General features: G+C 39.3%; 1 protein-coding gene across 3 annotated transcripts in view; it reads left to right on the forward strand.

Annotated features, from left to right (window-relative positions):
* Window positions 1-7863: 7863 nt before the first annotated feature.
* Window positions 7864-22708, forward strand: part of NRDC (nardilysin convertase) — a 94254-nt gene continuing 79409 nt past the window's right edge. For 2 of the 3 annotated variants that reach the window (XM_082428927.1, XM_082428928.1), the window contains exon 1: window positions 7864-8386. In XM_082428927.1, coding sequence (XP_082285053.1) covers window positions 8043-8386 — 344 coding nt within the window. In that variant the 5' untranslated portion in view covers window positions 7864-8042. The remainder of the gene's footprint in view (window positions 8387-22708) is intronic. The other variant, XM_082428929.1, reaches the window with a different exon arrangement.

Raw genomic sequence — 22708 nt, forward strand, 5'->3', positions numbered from 1 at the left:
ATTTAATCCATTTACATTCAAGGTTATTATCGATATGTATGTTCCTATTACCATTTTCTTAATTGTTTTTGGTTTGTTTTTGTGGGTCTTTTTCTTCTTTTGTGTTTCCCGCTTAGAGAAGCGTCTTTAGCATTTGTTTTAAAGCTGGTTTGGTGGTGGTGAATTCTCTTTGGTTTTGCTTGTCTGAAAAGCTTTTGACTTCTCCATCGAATCTGAATGAGATCCTTGCTGGATAGAGTAATCTTGGTTGTAGGTTTTCCTCTTTCATCATTTTAAATATGTCCTGCCACTCCCTTCTGGCATGCAGAGTTTCTGCTGAAAAATCAGCTGATAACCTTATGGGGATTCCTTTGTATGATTTTTTTTTGTTTTTCCCTTGTTGCTTTTAATATTTTTTCTTTGAATTTAATTTGTGTTAATTTGATTAATATGTGTCTTGGTGTGTTTTATCCTGTATGGGATTCTCTGTGCTTCCTGGACATGGGTGACTATTTCCTTTCCCATGTTAGGGAAGTTTTCAACTATAATCTCTTCAAATATTTTCTCAGACCCTTTCTTTTTCTCTTCTTCTTCTGGGACCCCTATAATTTGAATGTTAGTGCATTTAGTGTTGTCCCAGAAGTCTCTGAGATTGTCTGCAATTCTTTTCATTCTTTTTTCTTTATTCTGCTCCTCAGCAGATATTTCCACCATTTTGTCTTCTAGCTCACTTATTCATTCTTCTGCCTCAGTTATTCTGTTTTTGATTCCTTCTAGTGTATTTTTCATTTCAGTTATTGTGTTGTTCATCTCTGTTTGTTTGTTCTTTAGTTTTTCTAGGTCTTTGTTAAACATTTCTTGTATTTTCTCAATCCGTGCCTCCATTCTCTTTCCAAGATTCTGGATCATCTTTACTATTATTACTCTGAATTCTTTTTCAGGTAGATTGCCTATTTCCTTTTCATTTATTTGGTCTTGTAGGTTTCTATCTTGCTCCTTCATCTGTGACATATTTTTTTTGCCGTCTAATTTTTTTTTTTTTTTTTTTTTATGAGTGGGATTGTGTTCCTGTCTTACTGGTTGTTTGGCCTGAGGCTTCCAACACTGGAGTTTGTAGGCTATTGGGTACAGCTGGGTCTTGTGCTGAGATGAGGAACTCTGTGAGACTTCACTCTGATGAATATTCCCTGGGGTCTGAGGTTCTCTGCTAGTCCAGTGGTTTGGACTCGGAGCTCCCACCACAGGAGCTTCGGTCTGACCCTGGGCTCGTGAACCAAGATCCTGCAAGCCACATGGGGCAGCAAAAAAAAAAAAGAACAATAACAAAGTAAAAAATAAAATTAGACCAGGAAACTAACAGATATGTTAGAAAGAATATAAAAATAAAAATATAGATGGGGCTTCCTTGGTGATGCAGTGGTTAAGAATCTGCCTGTCAGTGCAGGGCACGTGGGTTTGAGCCCTGGTGAGGGAAGATCCCATAGGCCATGGAGTGGCTGGGCCTGTGCGCCACAACTACTGAGCCTGTGCTCTAGAGCCCGTGAGCCACAACTACTGAGCCCGCATGCCACAACTACTGAAGCCCGCGCTCCTAGAGCCTGTGTTCCGCAACAAGAGAAGCCACCGCAATGAGAAGCCCACTCGCTGCAACGAAGACTGGACACCACTCACTGGAACTGGAGAAAGCCCGCGAGCAGCAACGAAGACCCAATGCAGCCATACATACATACATACATAAATAAATAAACAAATTAATTAATTAATTAATTTAAAAAATATATGAATCAACAACCGGAAGGTACATCTGTACCACAATAGTAAAAAAGAGGAGGAGGGAAAAAGAAGAAAAAAGGTGGGGGGAAAAGGCCTTGGCTGTGGAGGGCAGGGCCTAAGCAAGGATGAGGTTTGGGCAGTGGGCGGGGCCAATGCTCAGGACCCACAGGGCTGGAAAAGGCCCTGGGGGCTGTGGGGGGTGGGGCTTAGGCTCAAGGAACAGAAGGGGCCCAGGCGTGCCCCCCACCCCTGGTCTCAGAGGGTACGGGACCTCACCTGGGAGCCCAGAAGTCTTCCTGGGCTCAAGTGGGCGGGGCAAATGCCCTCCTCTCCTCTCTTGCTCCTCTGGTCTGGGAGGGCCTCTCCTGCCTGCCTCTCCTGATCTCCCTGGCCTCCCTCCTACGCCCAAAATCTGTATCTTTAGATGGGAGTTGAGGAGCTCTTGGCTGGATTTGTGATAGAATAACTTTCATTTGACATAAAGTATTTTTTAAAGTTACTCAATTTATTTTGAAGTTTGAACACTAAATTCTTTCTAGAAGTATGCTTATAGTACAATAGAAAACTATTTTTATCATCACACAAATTCTTTGGTATGTTGTGCACACATTTAATCTCACAACAGAAGACTCTATAAGAACATGCCTACTTCTTTTTTTTTTTTTTTTTTTTTTTTTTTTAAAGGTTTTTTTTTTTTTTTTTTTTAACTTTCGGTTTATTTATTTATTTACTTATTTATTTATGGCTGTGTTGGGTCTTCGTTTCTGTGCGAGGGCTCTCTCTAGTTGCGGCAAGCGGGGGCCACTCTTCATCGCCGTGCGCGGGCCTCTCACTATCGCGGCCTCTCTTGTTGCGGAGCACAGGCTCCAGACGCTCAGGCTCAGTAGTTGTGGCTCACGGGCCCAGTTGCTCCGCGGCATGTGGGATCTTCCCAGAGCAGGGCTCGAACCCGTGTCCCCTGCATTGGCAGGCAGACTCTCAACCACTGCGCCACCAGGGAAGCCCCTACTTCTTGACCTAGATACAAAGCTACCAAATGTGGAGAGCCATCAGTGGGCAGGACACTAATAACTAGAGCTCCAAAAGTATAATTGCTTAGAGCATGGGCCCAGGACAGAATTGTAAAGTAAATAATATTTCTCTTGTTACCTACTTCCTCTTTCTGTGCCTTTCCTCTCACATTTAGCAACCTCTTTATCACCTGGGTTCATGGTGATCTCAAGTTGCCCACAGTGTGCTTCAAAAAGGGGGAAATAAAAGCAAATCCATTCACAAAATGGTGCTAGTTTTTTACTCCTTTCAAGGATATTATTGGCATTTAAGAGGAGTTCTAAAGAGGATAATGAATCACTAATGGGGGAATTTTAGACACTCAAGTAAGATAGATAACTTTAGGTTTGAGGCTCACAGCACTCCCAATCTACTCACCCTAGAATCAATATTCCACATTTCTGATTATCATGAATCTCAGATATAAAGATGGGTAATGGGGTTAATAAAACAATTTACCTTTGACTTTTTAGGAGTAAGGCGCAGATTTGTCCCTCTGGGAGGCAGACAGCCATTGCATTGACTAAAATAACTTTCTGAAGCAGGCATCAAACATAAAAATGAGATGTGTTTAATTTTCATGATTTCTGACCTCATCAGAAAAAAATAGTGAGAGAAGGGTCACCAGACCTGGCAGGACAGTTGGCTGCACCGCACAGTTGGTGAGATTTTAGTTCCCCGACCAGGGTTCAGACCAGGGATCGAACCCGGGCCCTCAGCAATGAGAGCGCGGAGTCCTAATCACTGGACCACCAGGGAATTCCGGGGAGAGAAATCCTTAAGGTAAAAATGGGAAGGAGTGTAGAGTGGCTGAAGATAGAAAAAAGCACTTAAACACTCTAGGAGAGCCTGGGGAAATAAGGTTAAAAATTATAATCTGTGCTTCTTATCTTTCTTGGGGCTCTTAAGATCTTTTTAACCTTCAAATATCTCAGTTTCCTATAAAATGGCAATAGCTTAATTTATCTGTTTTCTCTGAGGAATATTCTTCACAATAATTATGAATGCTCAAATGGAAGATGGGAAATTTCTAAATTATTTAAAATGGGAAAATAACACTCCTGGTTTGGGAGTCCTGGCTGTGCCACCGGTTACTTGTGAGTTTCACCTCTCTGGATAGGTATTTCTCTTTATAGCTGAAGAGGCCAGATTAAAGTACTCCTGTGATCCCTTGCTAGTTCTCATATTTTACACATCTAATCTGACACTTTTGACATTTGCTATGGGGTCAGAATTGTATTGGGCCAAGCATCAAAGAGAAAATTTTCCTGTGATATTACATTCTTATGGTTTTCCTCTTACCATTCTGGTAGTTCCTTCTCAGTCTCTTTTGGGAGTTCTTCCTCTTCTATAAGCCTCTCAAAGCTTAGTTCTTGAGTCTTTTTCTCTTCACAATGAGTGTAGGTGATTTTATTCAAAAAGCTTTGGTTACCACCTAGAAGTCCATAAACGTCAAATTGACATCTCCAATTTAGGCCTCTTTTCTGAGCTCCAGACCTGATCCTCCTTTTGTATGGCTCACAATGACTCAAACATAACATATCCAAAACTGAGCTTAGGCTTTTCTCCTCCCAAACCTGCTCCTCTTTCAAAATTTCTTGTTTACTGAGATACTGGCACCATCATCTATTCACCCAGAAAACTAGACACCAGGGAGTGACACCTCTCTCTTCTTTATTCTTCCACATTGAATCAGTTACTACCCCAAACCAGTCAATTCTACCTCCTGAATATATGACATATCTGTGTACATGTATCTCTACTATTACTCCTCAAATCCGAGCCATCATTTTCTAGTGTCTATATCACTTTAATACCCTCCTAAGTGCTCTCTCTCTTCTTTCTTTCAGTCTTGGCCTCCCCCCACCTGACCCCCAAACTATTTTTCACACATCAGCCAGAGTGATCTACTTGGAAAACACCTGTGATAATGTCTTCCTGTTTTATTTGTTCAACCATTATTTATTGAGTACCTTTAATATGCCAGGCACTATTCTAGAAGCTAGGAATCCAGCTACACACAAAATAGACAAGGCAATGACTTCTTTTTACTCTTAGGAAGGTTCTGTATAATCTTGACCACTGACTCACTTCTCCTCTGCTCTCAGATTACTCTAGTTTAGCCATATTAGACTTGCTTTCTCAAAGCTTTTGAACAAGTCTATTCCTATACATTCCTATACCAATTCTTATACATTTTCCAAATGTATGCCTAAATGTCTCGTTAGAGAAACTCTCTGACCAAACTAGGTCCCTCTTTCAAAAACTATTCATAATGATAAATCTAAAAATTTGCATACTTGTTTAATATCTCTCCAACTAGTTTGCTTGTAAGCTCCAAGAGAACAGGAAATTTTCTTATTCATTACTCTATTCCCAGTGTCTGGCACATGTTAGGCGCTAAATTTGTTGGTTGAATGAATAAATGAATGCCTAATTACAGAGTGTTGCTATATTCCTTTTTTTATAAATTTATTTATTTATTTATTTTTGGCTGTGTTGGGCCTTCGTTGCTGTGCGCGGGCTTTCTCTAGTTGCAGTGAGCAGGGGCTACTCTTCCTTGTGGTGTGCGGGCTTCTCACTGTCGTGGCTTCTCTTGTTGCGGAGCACGGGCTCTAGGCATGCAGGCTTCAGTAGTTGTGGCACGTGGGCTCAGTAGTTGTGCCTTGCAGGCTCTAGAGCTCAGGCTCTGTAGTTGTGGCCACAGGCTTAGTTGCTTCGCAGTATGTGGGATCTTCCTGGGCCCGGGCTTGAACCCGTGTCCCTTGCATTGGCAGGCAGATTCTTAACCACTGCGCCACCAGGGAAGCCCTATTTCAATAGTCTGGTGACCTGTAAGATTCAGAGGCCTCTTTATAAAGGGAAAAACAGACGGTCACACTTTAGGATGTGGCCCCTCTTTGTTTCTAGTCAGAAAATCCCAATTGTTGGCTGAATTTGAAGATTCCTTACTGTAAGCAGATAGGGTAGGGAGTCCTCAGAGGAAAAGAACCAGATATAGTTTTTCTGACACAAGAGAAGCCATTTTGGACTAAGCCATTTTGTGATCTAAGCCTGGTCACAATGCTTGCCCTTGAGCAGGACTCAGTAATTAATGATCTTAAGGGAACAAAGGAATGCAGGAACAGAGGAAAAGGTCAAGAAACAATAGTTCAGTGATAAAAGAGAGTGCTAGTTCCTCCTCAAGGGAGGAGTATTAATCTGATACATATCTTGGAGTTGTTCTACAGGAACTAACCTCCTACCCCCTGTTGGAGAATGTTAACTACATGCTAAGACCTCAGACTGGTAGGAATCTAAGGAATGATCATGTTGACCTTTTCTGACTCTTGTGACTTCAGTCTACTAAAGGTTGGACTTTGTCAAACTTTGCCCCAATTCACTGTTGAATTTGCTGTTGCTCAAGCCCCTTCATGTGTAGGCACACACCACCCAAATCCCTTCATGAATATGCATGTTCCCTTAGCTTAAAACTTCCCCAGTTTTGCTGTTCAGGGAGACACTGCTTTAGGAAAGATCCCCAGTATTTTTCTTACTTGCTGCATGTAATTAATCCTTCCTTCTCCCAATCTTTGGCTTAGTTGTGTCTTTTGGCTAGACACTCACCAAGAGGTGAACCCAATTTTGGGAATCATTACTTGTAATGTGTTATTGCTTTGGAGAGTTAAAAAAAAAAACCAAAACCTAAAATAGTCATGTCACTTCAGGTATTTATTCAACAACAAACATTACCGTTTTACAATGTGCTGGGAAGCTATGTTAGGGACTGGTAATAAAGAAAATACACTGCTCTGAAGGAGGGCAATCTAGTGGAATTGCTTAGTTTAAAAATTGATAGGTTCTTGAAAACAAACTGGGATATTTGAACGATATTTTTCAATGAATTTATCTCATCTGCTGCCCTAGTTCAGGTTTCACCTCCTGCCTGAATCGTTGCATTTCTCCTTCCCAACTCCTCTCCTATCCTGCATTATTCATTGTCATAGCTTTCACTTTTTAAAAAATCTGTTTTCATTGTGTTTTTTCCCCTTTGAATGCAAGCTCCAAGAAGACAAGGATTTTTGTTTTGTTCATGATTGTATTCCCTGTGTCTGGAGTTGGGGAAGCCTAGAAAAATTTAAAGACTTATAACGATCAACAATAAATCTCCTTGCTTCAAGTGTTTCTCCATTCACTCATTCATATTTATTCCTTTTAGGTGCTAGGAACCCTCATCCCATGGTTAATAGGACATTGTATGTCAGTTGCTTTTTATTTTCAAGTATGTCTGTTTCAATCACATTTTGCCCACCAAAGGCCACTGAAAGCAGAAAAAACTTTGGGAAAAAGGACTTGAGGGCAGCAGCCTGACACGAGGTGGCTGCTCAATAAAAGTTTGCTAACTTCAGGCTGTGGACTCCAGTCTGAGGGGGAGCTAAAAAATGTTTTCACATGCAAGACTGAACACATCTACACCGGTGTTTTAAACTTTCTTAGGCCCTGAGGGCGAACAGCACGAAGGTCTAGCAGGCCACAAGGCGGAGAAGCAAAACTGCTGCTTCTGGCGTTCAGCTCAGCTCCACTCAAGCGCAGCTTCCATCCGGCGGCACAAAAATACTTCCGGCGTTCTGCTTTTTACGTGCTGAGTCACGGCCACAGTCTCCACCCCAGGTCTGAGGGGCAGGATGAGCAAAATATGACATGCGTGGGGAAAAAAAAAGGCTTGGGAATTAATTTTCTCCACTCGCCTATCGGTTTTCTCATGAGGGGAATATTTTCTTCTGAGCCCCGAAGAGCTATTCAACCACTTCTTCAAACCACCTTCCCGCTTCTGTCACAAACGCTGCGCAACCGTCCGGGCGCCCTTCTCCCATCGTCCTCCGCGCCACTCTCTCCGCCTCTTTTTCCTCGCCCCGCCCACCCCTGGTTTCGAAGAGCTCGCTGGGTGCTCCGAGAATTCGGCCCGCGCTCGTTGGTTCTTTTTATTCCCTGTTCCCATTGGTTGATTACGTGCGCGTGACTGCTCTCTTGCCTTATTATTGGCTAGAATCAATTGCGTCATCGACGGCCAGGAGGGCGGGGGGATGAGGGAAGTTGGCGTGAGGGAGACCGGATTGGGGGAGGGGTTCAGGCCTGTCCTCCCCCCGGCTGCGGCAGCACTACCACCGGCCGCCACCGCCTCTGGAACGCTGAGGAGGAGGAGCAGCTGGAGGAGGTGGGTCTTGGCGAGCGGGATGCCCCTCGCTCCGGCTTGGTGGTGAATGCTGAGGAGAGTCACGGTTGCTGCAGTCTGTGCCACCGGGAGGAAGTTGTGGTGTGAGGCCGGGCGGGAGCTCGCGGCGCTGTGGAGAATAGAAGCGCGGGGTCGGTGCGAAGACTCGGCGGCTGCCAGACCCTTTCCTATTCTGACCATGCCTGGAAGAAACAAGGCGAAGTCCACCTGCAGCTGCCCTGACCTGCAGCCCAATGGACAGGATTTGGGCGAGAGCGGCCGGGTTGCTCGTCTGGGAGCCGATGAATCTGAGGAGGAGGGACGGAGGGGGCCTGTCAGTAATGTCGGAGATCCTGAGATCGTCAAGTCTCCCAGCGATCCCAAGCAATACCGGTGAGGGAGAAGGCTTGGACCGGGGAGGAGAGCAGGGGGCGGCCTCTCTGTTCCCGCTGTGGTACCTTCTCGTCTCCTAATCTTCCGAAGGAGCAACCAGGGGCACACTTCCCACCCCAGAAGCTTCCTTGGACGGAAGTGGCAAGGGCAGTTAGGGGCATCTGTGTGGTGTCAGCTCAACGAGGGGCAGATCTTGGGTCCCACCAGGAATCAGGATGTCAGAACGGGACGGGTTGTTGGAGTAGTTATGACATTCGCTAAAGCAAGAGTGGAGGTTTTCCTGAGGATGGCAGGCTGGACGGTCAGGGAGTCTTGGTATTCTGTTATGAGGAAAGGTTGAAGGGGCTGGGGATTTTAATTTTGGAGAGGATATTAAGGGGCATATCATCACTATCCACAAATACTTGAGGAGCCTGTAGTTGAAAGGGGGGTAAAACTAATGGGTGGAAGTTACTAGAGGATCGTGTGGTTTCAGTAAAAGAATTTAGGCATCAGAGTTGGCCTGTGATGAAGTGACTTATTTCCGTGGGTTGTTTCTCTTTGCTAGAATGGTTGGGTGAACTCTTCCAAGAATATATTAGAGAGGACTTGAGTCTCAACTGAGTCATAGAAGACTTGTAAGGTTTCTTCTAATCCTGAAATTCTCAACTTTTGGTTTATGCCATAATCCTCTAAACATCTCTAGTAACTGGTGGCTCAATCCCCACCTAAATATTTTCTTCACAGGTAACTTATTCCATAGAACGTCATGACTGTAATGTATTTTAAGGAGAGAGCATATTGTCTAACTTCATTTTAAAGGTTGAGGAAATTGAGATCCAGAGAGTCTGCTTCTTGTTCAGAATTATACAACTGAATAATAACAGAGCTGGTTTGAACCCTGTCCATCTGACACCAAATGCCCTGCACAATTTACTGATTTTTATAAAGTTCTTACTGAGTTGAAAGCTGAAGGATTCTAGGTTAAATTTGTTGTATGCCCCTACATTGTTAGAGCAGGAAAGAACCTTAGACTTAATCTTTTTCACTCCCCACCACCCGCAAAAGACAGGTGACTGAAACTAAGGTCTAGAAGGAAGTGTTTTAGCCCTAAATTGAAGACAGGCCTAAATTCTTCTTTCACTCCACATCTAGAGATTAACAGTACACAACTCTTTGTACTATTCTTCCCAGGCTGAAGATCTTTATGGATGGGCTAAGTTTTCTCTCTTTCTCATCAAAGATGTGGTTATATTAGTAATAATATAAATGAGCAAGTTGAAACCTTGATAAAAGTTATTTAGCTTTTGCCCTCCAGATTAAATAACAGCTTCAGTTTTTTTTCTGCCTATATAAAGTTACATAATAACAGGTAATGTTTATAGAATGTACACTATGTGTCAGATACTGTTCACACTGCCTTTGATGTATTGTTTCATTTAATGACCTCATTTTTGGCATATTCATTTGAAAAATACTTACAAGTCTTACTGTGTGCTAAGCGCTGAGCTATCTTAAATCTTTTCTGAAACTTGGTTGAATATAACTTAATAAATGATATTTTATTCTGGGTACTGGGCATACAAAGATGATTAAGACAGTCCCTGCCTTCAGGGAGCTTCCAATGTAGTAGACGGACACAGACACATAAAAAAGGTATAATTAGAGCACTAAAGTTTTATAGAAACTGTAATAGAAGTATGTGCTGGGTATAGCAAGGAATAAAGTAAGGAGTGGTATAAACTCTACCTGGGGAGAAAGTTAGAAAAGACTTCAAACAGGAGATAATGCTTAAAAGGTATTGTCTGAGTAATTGTTGCATTTCTACATTTTTGTGGTCTTTTGCCAAATCATTGTCCTTCTTAGTGTCTCAGTTTTCTTATTTTAAAGTGAAGGGTGTTGATTAAGAATAGCAGTGTTGGGCTTCCCTGGTGGCGCAGTGGTTGAGAATCTGCCTGCCAATGCAGGGGACACGGATTCGAGCCCTGGTCTGGGAAGATCCCACATGCCGCGGAGCAACTGGGCCCGTGAGCCACAATTACTGAGCCTGCGCGTCTGGAGCCTGTGCTCCGCAATAACAGAGGCCGCGAGAGAGTGAGAGGCCCGCGCACTGCGATGAAGAGTGGCCCCCGCTTGCCACAACTAGAGAAAGCCCTTGCACGGAAACGAAGACCCAACACAGCCATTAAAAAAAAAAAAAAAAAAAAAAAGAATAGCAGTGTTTTCCAATAACTTCCTCTCCTTTCAAAAGAGCAGGTCCACTTTTATCTGTTTTATATACCAACGTTTTTAATTAGACTCTTAAAGGAAAGATTTTGTTACTTTAAAATAAAGGTGGAAAACCTCGATAGTAGATGAATTTTAAAGATTTACCCATCCTAAAGTTAAATTCTCTGAATTTTGTAACCAGAAGTAGACATGAGGAATCTGCAGCCCAGAGAGCTGAATTATCCTTCTAGGACCTGCTCAGATGTTATCTCTGTGAAGCCTTTCCAGGCAGAACTAATCCCTCCTTTCACTGTATTTCAGTAGGACTTTATACATGGTCCATTACAGTACACATCCATTGTATTATAATTATTTATCTTTTGAATGTGTGAATAAGTACCAGAGGCGGACCTGATTAAAGGAATATTTTGTTGAAAATAACACCTCAAAATACTTGTTTACCAGTCTGCATTTATTAAAATAGCCTGTGGAATTTTACTTTTCTATATGTAATTTGTTTTAAGTTTTTGGAAATGTTAATCATACCTCCAGGACATCCATTCTGCTTTTTTTAGTGATCTGTATAAATGCTTGGTAAGTGTTGATTTCCTTCTCTTCTGGAAGGATTAGGGACTTTTTTTCCTGTAAAGTAGGCATTGAGGTCAATTTAAGTGGTCCTCTAAGAAGTTGTACGGGAAGGAGTGGGAAACAGAAGGGAAGCCTTTAGCAGTGAAGGTTTGAAATAGTGTAGAGAATGGGTGAAGTATATTTGAGAAATACTGAGAGAGAAGTTATGAGTTCTTGAGCATGAAAATGATGTAAATAAAGCAGTGTTTTAAGATTAATCTGAAGATAGTAGCTTAGACCCACAAGATGTGGCAAGACTGTTTTAAGGGTAATTATATTGGATTGGCCAAAAAGTTCTTTCAGTTTTTAAGTAAAAATAAAAGGCATATTTTTCATTTTCACCAAGAACTTTATTGAGCAATGTATTCACCGTTTTGTTCCACTACCTTCTGCCATTTTTCATGCAACTTCATAATTCAATCTTCCCAAAACTTTTTATCTTTTTGAGCAAAGAACTGTTACAGTTACGTTTTACAGTCTTCCAGGGAATTGAAATTTTTTCCATTAAGAGAATTATGTAAAGACCGAAATAAATGGAAACCCGAATGTGCAATGTCTGGTGAATCAGAACTTCCCAGCCAAGCTGTAACAGTTTTTGCCTGGTCATCAAAGAAACATGTGGTCTTGCGTTATCCTGATGGAAGATTATAAGTTTTCTGTTGACTAATTCTGGATGGTTTTCGTGGAGTGCTGCTTTCAGTTGGTCTAATTGGGAGCAGTACTTGTTGGAATTAATTGTTTGGTTTTCCGGAAGGAGCTCATAATAGAGGACTACCTTCCAATCCCACCATATACACAACATCACCTTCTTTGGATGAAGACCGGCCTTTGGTGTGGTTGGTGGTGGTTCATTTCCCTTGCCCCATTATCTGTTCCTTTCCACATTATTGTACGGCATCCACTTTTTATCACCTATCACAGTTTGTTTTAAAAACGGAACGTTTTCGTTACGTTTAAGTAGTGAATTGCATGCGGAAATGTGGTCAAGAAGGTTTTTTTTGCTTAACTTATGTGGAAACCAAACATCAAAGCGATTAACATAACCAAGCTGCTGCAAATGATTTTCACCGCTTGATTTGGATATTTTGAGTATGTTGACTGTCTCCCAGGTGGTATAACATTGATTGTTCTCAATGTCTCAATTTGATCGCTATCAACTTGAACTGGTCTTCCCGACCATGGAGCATCGTCCAGCGAGAAATCTCCAGCATGAAACTTCTCAAACCACTTTTGACACGTTTGATCAGTCACAGCACCTTCTCCATACACTGCACAAATCTTTTTTTGCGTTTCAGTTGCATTTTTACCTTTCTTGAAATAATAAAGCATAATATGCTGAAAATGTTGCTTTTTTCCTTCCATCTTCAGTATTAAAATGGCTACACAAAAATTCACCAATTTTGATTTTCTTAAAAATGCACGCTGATACGACAGGTGTAACAAAACACTCTAATGAAATTGTTTTGAATGAGGTTAAACACAACTAAGCTCTACTAGAGCCATCTTACGGAAACGAATGTTTTGGCCAACCCAATAATTGTGTATTGAATGGTGTGCGCTGATGTATATGGTACTATTCTTTCTCTAATTGATGTGTTCCCCTCCTCACTTTTTTTTTCTTTCCTCTAATTAACTTAATTTAACAAATGTTTGCTACGCTAAAAACCTATGAATCTGGAGTTCAAGTCTGTTTTGCTCACTCACAGCATGTCATAGTTCTCAAATAGTATTTGTAGAACGTCTAAATGCATGAGTGCCCATATGCCAGGCATTTTCATGGAACTCTTGGGGATATTCTGCTAGGAACTTTTTAGATCAAATTTGTATCCTGGCCAGTTTTAAAAAATAATTACTTGATTTTTGAGAGAAAACAAGTATGAATAGGCAGGTTACAGAGAAAAAAATATAAATTATACAAATAATAATATGAATGGTGATATTATAGTATATTTAATTCATATAGAAGCTTGTGGTAGTTGGCACGTAATAAGCATTCAAATGTTAGCTGTTATTGTTTTAATATGTTCACAATTATTAAATGATATTTGCAGCACTGTAATAGCAAAAAGTTGACAACTTTATTGTCTATTGGTTGGCTAAAGATTATTATTATACCATCCTACAAGGAAAATAATATGTAACTATAAGAACAGATAGAGGGGCTTCCTTGGTAGCGCAGTGGTTAAGAATCTGCCTGCCAGTGTAGGGGGCACGGGTTCGAGCCCTGGTCCGGGAAGATCCCACATGCCGCGGAGCAACTAAGCCCATGTGCCACAACTACTGAGCCTGTGCTCTAGAGCCTGTGAGGCACAACTACTGAGCCCATGTGCCACAACTACTGAAGCCCGCACACCTAGAGCCTGTGCTCCGCAGCAAGAGAAGCCACCTTAATGAGAGGCCTGCACACTGCAATGAAGAGTAGCCCCCGTTCGCTGCAACTAAAAAGAAAGCCTGCGTGCAGCAACGAAGACCCAATGCAGCCAAAAATAAATAAGTAAATAAGTAAATAAATAAATTTATTAAAAAAAAATAAAGTGTTTAAAAAAAATAGATAGATGGTTTTATATATCGATATGGAGAGGTGTCCCACTTACTATTGAATGAAAAAAGCCAGTTGCAAACCAAAATATATTGTATAATTCCATTGTTATAAAGAAAACCCAGAAAACAACACCTCCCATTATATGTTTACCTAAAATGTAATTTACTGTGTTTAGATATGTAGAGAAATGATTAGAAGTTATATTAAGTAAGCTTGTTTCTCTAGAGAAAAGGAGAGATTTGACTTGAGTTGTTTACTTTTTAGTAATTAAAAAAGATTGATCAATAAACAAAAGTATTATGTGGTCCTTGTAGGAAATTTAGATAACAAGAAAAATTTTAAATTCCCTATAATCATTCCACCTGGCATTAACCACTGGTAACATTTTTTATAACCTTTATTCCTTTTTGCTATGCAGTTGTAATTTATAATTTTGAAATGGTATAATACCATCTTTAACAATGTTGTGAACATTTTCTTATTAAGTGTTTTTCAATATATTTTGTCCACTTAGAAGTCCATGGTGTAGATATACCATAATTTAATCATTAGCATTTTATAGGATGTTTAGATTATCAAATTTTTCTTTACCTTAGAAGCCTATTTATTCTCAACTGAATCCTTTGGGTGTAGACCCAATCATAATGGGTTTGGTAGATATGTAGGGTAACCTCTGGTGATCTGGTCTGTTTCTAGGATATTCTTTACTTGGGAGAACTGGCAGACAAGAAGATGGTTTGTTCTGGGACTTCCACTCTGACATAGGTCTTATTTTCATACTGGTTCCTAGAATGAAGTCAGTCATTAAGCCTGTCCAAGTCATAGGAAACTGAGTATATTATAGTCCTTTTCTAGTGTGTGTGTGTGTGTGTGTGTGTGTGTGTATTATTTTTTCTTTTTTTGTGGTGGAGATGGTGGGCTTAGTTACATGGTTGGACGAGAATTAAACTGTTTGCAGAAAGGTTGGAAGTAGATTGTAGTTTGGAAAGTTCACTTGGTCCTCTGAAGATGTGTACAGAGATTTTATATTTTTATTACCACCACCAACAATGATCTTTGTTCTCCTAATAATAGCTGGTATTTGTTGAGTGCTTACTAGGTATTAAGTGCTATTCTATAGCACTTAGTTTACATAGATTATCTCATTTAATCTTTACAGTAATCCTATTAGATAGTGCTCTTATTACATGATAGCCTAAATGCTATTCTATGAAAATACATTACTGAGCAGGTACTGAGCACTAGCTAGAGTATAAATGAATTGTGTTCTCTCATTTGGTTCCTTCTAAGCAAAATTCTTAACCATGGCAGATAAGGTCTAAGTCCCTCCATTTTTTGATTCTTAACTTTCCAGCTTCACATTCTGTTATGTGGTTTTGTGCTACTTTTCTTGGCACATGCTGTACTCTGGTCAAACATTACCTCCTCTGTGAACCCTTTACCTCTCTTCCTTCAATCTTCCCCTCCTATGTGTGAATTATTTACACTCTTGTGTGCCCCTGTAGCAATTTTTTTCAAGGTATTTCATATTTTTGTAAGTACTGGTTTGTCTTTCCCCTCTATTATGCTGAAATTTTTGTAGAGAGGGATTTTGTTTCTTTGAATCTTTGTATGCCTTCTTTTCTGTTATTAATAAATCAACTGTCTATACACCTAACACGCATCTTTCCACTTGTGCAATAGATCCCATCCCCTCTTTATTGATCCCAGCCACCAATTATTTCACCAGTTGTTCCCCTTCCATCCTGCATCATCAATTTCCCCTTTTTACTAGATCATTCCCGTGAGCATACAAATATGCTGTAATTGTTCCTATCTTCTGGGGAAAAGCATTTCTTTGCTCAGATCCCCTTGGACCTATGCCCTTCCAGCTACTCAAATTTCTCTATTTCCTTGATAGCAAAGCTTGTTGTTAGAAGAGTTGTCTGTATTCAAAATTTGCAGTTCATCTACTCCTATTATTTCTTGAACTCAGAGTGGGCTTTTGCCACTTTGCTTTACCAAAATAGCTATTTTCAAGATCACCAATAACTTTTACAATTGGTCAGTTCTCAAGTTCTTATCTTACTTGACCTTTCAGTATCTTATGACACAGTTGATCGTTCTTTCCTTCTTGAAATGCTTTTTTTCAGTTCCAGGTCAACACTGTTCTTAGTTCTCTTTCTGCCTCATTTGCAAGGTTTCTCCTTATCTCCTTTCTCCTTATCTCTAAATTTTGGAGCGCCTGGGCTCAGTTCTTGGACTTCTCTTCCCTGTCTACTTTTGCTCCCTGTGCTGTGGCTTTAAATAGCACCCTGTATTGAATAACAATTTTACTTAGGTTCCCCACCCCTATGCTCTTTCTTACTGTTTTATTTTTCTTCATAGCACTTATTTGCTATTTGATATAGTATATATTTACTTGTTCATGAGAGCAAGGACTTTGTTTTGTTCATCACTATATCTCTAGTGCCTAGAATGGTGCCTTTCTCATAGTCTTGCTTCCATCTCTGACCCCTTCATCCTTTTCTCCTCTGGCCTAATGGATATATAAGGATATGTTTTGCAGTCTTCCTTTTTTAAAATCATTTTATTTCTTGTTTTTATTTCAGATTAAAATTTTTTATAAAACCATATAGATACACTTGAAGCTCTTTGGATATTGCCCCCTCCTATTGCATTCCCTACCTTCTTTTTCCAGTCTTAACCATTATCTGAATTTTGTATATATATACCATTCCTATGTATATTTGTATACTTTTTATTAAATATGCATTTATCTATAAACAGTATACATTATTGCTTTCACATGTTTTAAGACATAAATAGAAATTATATCACATTGGATGTCTCATAACTTTTTGTTTTTTGGTTTAACATTGCTTTTGAGATTTGTTCATGCTGATAAGTGTAATACTAGTTATTTGTGTTATATGCTGTTTAATATCTTGTGTGAATATATCATTATTTATTTGTTTTCCTACCACTGGTCATTTAGATTATTCCCAATTTTCTGTTGTATTTTGTTTTCTGATTATGCCACAATTTATCTTTTCTCGATTGTTGTATATTTAGGTCATTTCCAGTGCTTCAGTGAACATTTTTACACATGACTCCTTGAGTACACATTTTAGACTTTGTTTATATACCTATAAGTGAAATGACTAATTTTTAACCTTACTATAGATGTTGCCAAAGTACTCTTCTAATTAGTTGTACTATTTACATTTATTCCAGAGTTCCTGCTTCTATATATTATTACCAGTTCCTGATACTGTTAGATTTTTAAAAAAATTATTGAGAACTTGATCTGTGGGAAATATTTTTCTCTTAAAAATTTTTTTATTTGCAATTTCCCTTATTACTAATAAAATCAAACATTATTTCATGTTTCCTGGCCATTTGGATTCTCCTTTTATGAGCTGCCCATTTTTCTATTGGGTTGTTTTTTTTCCCCTCTTTTAAATTGACTTGTAAGGATTCTTTACATATTTTAAATACTAATCCATTGTTGATTATATGAGTTGCAAATATATTCTCTAAGTCTATGTAGCTTATCATTACCCTTTGTTTATAAAGTCTTAAAATTTAATCAGAGTTATTCATCTTTTTATTTATGGTTTGTGCTTTTTCATCTTATTTATTTCCTTCTAGAAGTTTTATAGTTTTGCTTTTTACACTTGCGTAAGGATCTAATTTTATTACTGTTCTTTAAAAATATGGGCAGCCAGTTGTCCAAGCACACCTTTTGAAAAGTCTGTATCCCAGAGGTCACCAAATTTTTTCTGTAAAGGGCTAGATAAGAAATATTTTAGACTTTGTCAGTCAAGAGGCAAAATTAATGATATTATGTAGGTACTTATATAACAAGAAAGAAAACAAATTTCTGCAAAGTAAAAAAAAAAAAATTTTTTTTTTTTTTTGGCCATGCTGCGCAGCTTGCGGGATCTTAGTTCCCTGACCAGGGATTGAACTCAGGCCACCACAGTGAAAGCGTTGAGCCCTAACTGGACCACCAGGGAATTTCCTCTGCAAATTTTTAATAAAATTTTCATTAAGTTCAAAATACAATAGTAGTACTTTATTTAGTAATACAGGTCTACTAGTGAGAAGAGGTGGAATTCTTTTTGGGAGGGATAGCATTTTGCTTTTGGGGAGGTTCAAAGTTAATGTTCCCTGTCTTTAAAGTTGATTGTAAATGTGTCATCTGTTAATACTGATTTGTAATGAGAGCTTACATATTTTATCTTTGAAAATGTGTTTTCACACAGACAGGTACTACCAAATACTGATATTAGTCTACGAGCATTTGATTTTGTTTGAACATATTCATTGCTTGGAAGGCATTTATAGAATTCTATTAGTTTCTTCTCTGATATTTTTGCCGTTTAGAATGCCATTACATTGTAGATTAATCATTTCTGATTGAAAATTAGGTGGAAGCTCCTCAATTGCACAGTTAAAAGGACTTTGAAATAAGGAAATTTCCTTTGTGCTTGCACCAACGTCTGAAAAACACTGCTGGAACCGTAGTTTGCTTGGAAAACGTATCTGTGGCAAATTTGTGTGGGAATGGAGATAGGGCTTCTTGTTTTAACTTTTTTTAAAAAATCTTTTATTTAGTTATTTATTTTTATATATTTATTTTTGGCTGTGTTGGGTCTTCGTTTCTGTGCGAGGGCTTTCTCTAGTTGCGGCAAGCGGGGACCACTCTTCATCGCGGTGCACGGGCCTCTCACTATCGCGGCCTCTCTTGTTGCGGAGCACAGGCTCCAGACGCGCAGGCTCAGTAGGTGTGGCTCACGGGCCCAGTTGCTCCGTGGCATGTGGGATCTTCCCAGACCAGGGCTCGAACCCGTGTCCCCTGCAGTAGCAGGCAGATTCTCAACCACTGCGCCACCAGGGAAGCCCTTGTTTTAACTTTAAACATCACAGGAAGAGTATAAAGCCGCTTGCCATTGCTTGTAATTCAGATAACATTAGTTGTTTTTGAAACATAAGTTTTGCGTATAGGCACTGTTTGGTAATTTTGGGTTGAAATCATTAAGAAACATGAAGTCCGCAGCAAAAGCTAACTTCCAAAGCCATCTGGTATTTGACAGTGGCTGAAGGCTGTTCTTCAAAAAAGTTTAAGTTTTTACTCTGAGCTCAAAACATTGCAATAAAACGTTCCTAGTGCTAAACCATCAAACTGCTTACTCCAGAGTAAGGGAAATTAAAAATATTCAGTTTCTGGGAATTTCCTGGCAGTCCAGTGGTTAGGACTTGTGCTTTCACTGCCACGGGTCTGGGTTCGATCCCTGGTCGGGAACTAAGATTCTGCAAGCTGCGCGGAGCAGCCAAAAAAAAAAAAAAGTTCAGCTATTTCTTTTCTTTTTTTTTTTTAAATAAATTTATTTATTTATTTTTGGCTGCGTTGGGTCTTCTTTGCTGCGTGTGGGCTTTCTCTGGTTGTGGCGAGTGGGGGTTACCCTTTGTTGAGGTGCACGGGCTTCTCATTGAGGTGGCTTCTCTTGTCGTAGAGCACGGGCTCTGGGTGTGCGGGCTCAGTAGTTGCGGCACGCCGGCTCTAGAACACAGGCTCAGTAGTTGTGGCACACGGGCTTATTGCCCCACAGCATGTGGGATCTTCCTGGTCCAGGGCTCAGAACCCGTGTCCCCTGCACTGGCAGGCGGATCCTTAACCACTGCCCCACCATGGAAGTCCCTCAGCTTCTCTTTCTGACAGAAATTAACAGAACTAATGATTATAAAGTCTACAAGAGCAAATGACTACTAAAGATAGGAATTTATTTATTTATTTAAATTTTTTTTTTAAGATAGGAATTTATTAACAAAATCCACACTGAAAGTGTGCCATTTGAGTTCAACTTTTCCCTTTCCTTATTTGGACATGATAGATATGTGCTGTTGTTTCAAAGAAGAAGTTATAGTACATGTGACACTTGAAATGCTGTTCAGTTATACATGCATTGCTGCAGTTTTTAGGTTATCGAGCAGCAGTGAAAATGCTGTGTGTGCTCTCTCACAACTACTCCATTCTGCCATTGTGACTCAAAAGCAGCCATAGACAATAAGTAAATGAATGAGTGTGGCTGTGTTCCAATAAAACTTTGTTTATGGACACTGAAATTTGAATTTCAGATAATTTCATGTATCATGAAATATTAATCTTTTGTTGGATTTTTTTCCAACCACTTAAAAAAGTAAAAACCAGGGCTTCCCTGGTGGTGCAGTGGTTAAGAATCTGCCTGCCAATGCAGGGGACACGGGTTCGAGCCCTGGTCTGGGAAGATCCCACATGCCACAGAGCAACTAGGCCCGTGAGCCACAACTACTGAGCCTGCGCGTCTGGAGCCTGTGCTCCGCAACGGGAGAGGCCGCGACGGTGAGAGGCCCGCGCACCGCGATGAAGAGTGGCCCCCGCTCGCCGCAACTGGAGAAAGCCCTCGCACAGAAATGAAGACCCAACACAGCCAAAAATAAATGTAAATAAATAAATAAATTTAAAAACAAAAAACAAACAAACAAAAAAAGTAAAAACCATTCTTAGTTTGAAGACTGTAAGCCATAGTTTGGTAATTCCTGGCATATCTTTTTTCCTATATTGCCAACTCTGTCATATGTTAAGTTTTCATATATGAATGGATCTTTTTTCAGGGATCTTTATTATGTTTTATTTTGTTAATTTCTTATTATGTTATGGCCTAAAAATTCATATTTTATTTGCAGAGAGGGTTTGTCAAATAATTTTCGTGTCTGTGGACTAAAAAGTTTGATTTCTTGCTGTTTCCATTTATTTTACTTGATACAAATCTTTAATCTGGTTGATTTTGTTGCTAAAATTAGTAATTTATTAATTTTTCATTAATAGGTCTTTATTGAAAATGAAATTCAGATGTAACATCCCACTTCCTGTTCTAAAATACATCCCAATTTTTTTGATAAACCAGTATCAGTATTTATAGCTCAAAATATTGTTCATACTGAAACATGTAGTCTACTATGATTACATCTTCTTTCTTGAGCAACTTTGTTGTCTCTAGTATTAAAAACTGCCTTATTTTTAAAGACAGCTTTATTGAGATATAATTCACATACCATACAATTCACCCATTTAAAGTGTGCAACTCACTAGCTTTTAGTATATTTACAGAGTTGTGCATTCATTACCACAATTTTAGAACATTTTCATTACCTCAGAAAGAAACCCCACACCCCTTACTTGTCAGCCTCCCCAGTGGTCCAACCTGCACAAGCCCTAGGCAAATGATAATCTATTTTCTGTCTCTCTAATGCACTGTCTGTCTTTCTAGATCTACTTTCTAGAAGTCTCTCTACTTTCTGTGCCTCTGTCTATTCTGGACATTTCATATAAGTGGAATCATATAATATGTCATCTTTTGTGATTGACTACTTTCACTTAATGTTTTCAAGGTTCATCCACATTGTAGCATGTATCAGTACTTCATTTCTTTTATTGCTGACTAATCCATGGTATGGATATATTTTATTTATCCATTCAGTAGTTGATGGATAGTTTTTGGCTATTATGAATAATGCTGCTATGAACATATATGTATAAGTTTTGCGTGGATGTATGTTTTCATTTATTTCAAGTATATAATAAATAGGAATAGAATTGCTGGATCATATGGAAACCATTTAACCATTTGAGGATATTTCAGACTTTTCCAAAGTGATTGTACCATTTTACTTTCCTTCCAGCAGCGTGTGAGAGTTCCAATTTCTCCACATCCTCACCAACATTTGCTTCTATCTGTCTTTTTGATTATAGCCATCCTAGAGGGTATAAAGTGGTATCTCATTGTCATTTGCATTTCCCTGATGGCTGATGATGTTAAACATCTTGTCAAGTGTTTACTAGTCATCTGTCATCTTCTTATCTTATACTATGTGTATCTTCTTTGGACAAGTATCTGTTTAAATCCTTTGTCCAACTTTAATTTTTTTAATTGAGTAGTAATAATTCTTCATATATTCTAAATATAGGTCTTCTTAGATAAATGATTTGCAAAAATTTTCTCTTGATGGTATCCTTTGAAGCACAAAAGTTCTAAATTTTTATGATTATTTATTTTTATTGTTGCTTGTGCATCATATCTAAGATGCCTTATTACTATTATTTTTGTTTAGTGCTCTTTGTGATCTAACATGAATTCTACCCTGGTTCTCTGCCAGAGCTTTAAAACTCCTCTAACTATGGTCAAACACATCAGTAAATCCATCAATTCAACTGTTTTCTTGTATCTTCATTCCTCAATCAGTTTAGAATATAAATTCTTCAGTCCCAGGAAATTTTTCTTGAATTTTTTCCCTAATTTTTCCCCTCGGTTTTCTTTTTTCTTTTGAAGCTACTATATGATATAGGGACACTGTTTCAATGAGAGGGACTTTACTATGGTAACACTGGTAGCCTCTTTCTCTACCTCTTCTTCCCCTTCACAGGAGTGACTTATTTGATTAGTGAGTGCAGTAGAATGACCTTGGGCATGCTCAGTCTAACCTTTTCATCTCTCTCTTCATTCCAGCCTGCAGACAGCCAGTATTTTGGCATATTCTTAGCCAGTGCAGTAGACTGAGTGCAGGACTAGCTCTGCCTTTTGGGGGAAATATTTCAGTTCTCGTGGATACTTCAATTCAGAGAGTGTTAGCAAGCCATTTCCAAACCACTCTTGAGCCGTGTTCGCCAACCTAGCTTTATATCAAGGATAAAGCTGACATTTTGCTCTCTATTTTTCTGTTACCTCTTTTTCTCGTCTGATTCTGAAAGCAAGTGGGGAAGAGACGTGCTTTTTAAAAATTGTGGTAAACTGCACATAACAGAATTTACCATTTTAACCATTTTTAAGTGTACTGTTCAGTGGCATTAAGTATATTCACATTGTTGTGCAACCATCACTACCATCCATCTCTAGAACTTTTTCATCTTAAAATGAAACTCTGTACCCATGAAATAATAACTC

The sequence above is a fragment of the Balaenoptera physalus genome (genome assembly GCF_965194825.1).
Source record: "Balaenoptera physalus genome assembly, chromosome: 1".
NCBI classification, from domain to species: domain Eukaryota; kingdom Metazoa; phylum Chordata; class Mammalia; order Artiodactyla; family Balaenopteridae; genus Balaenoptera; species Balaenoptera physalus.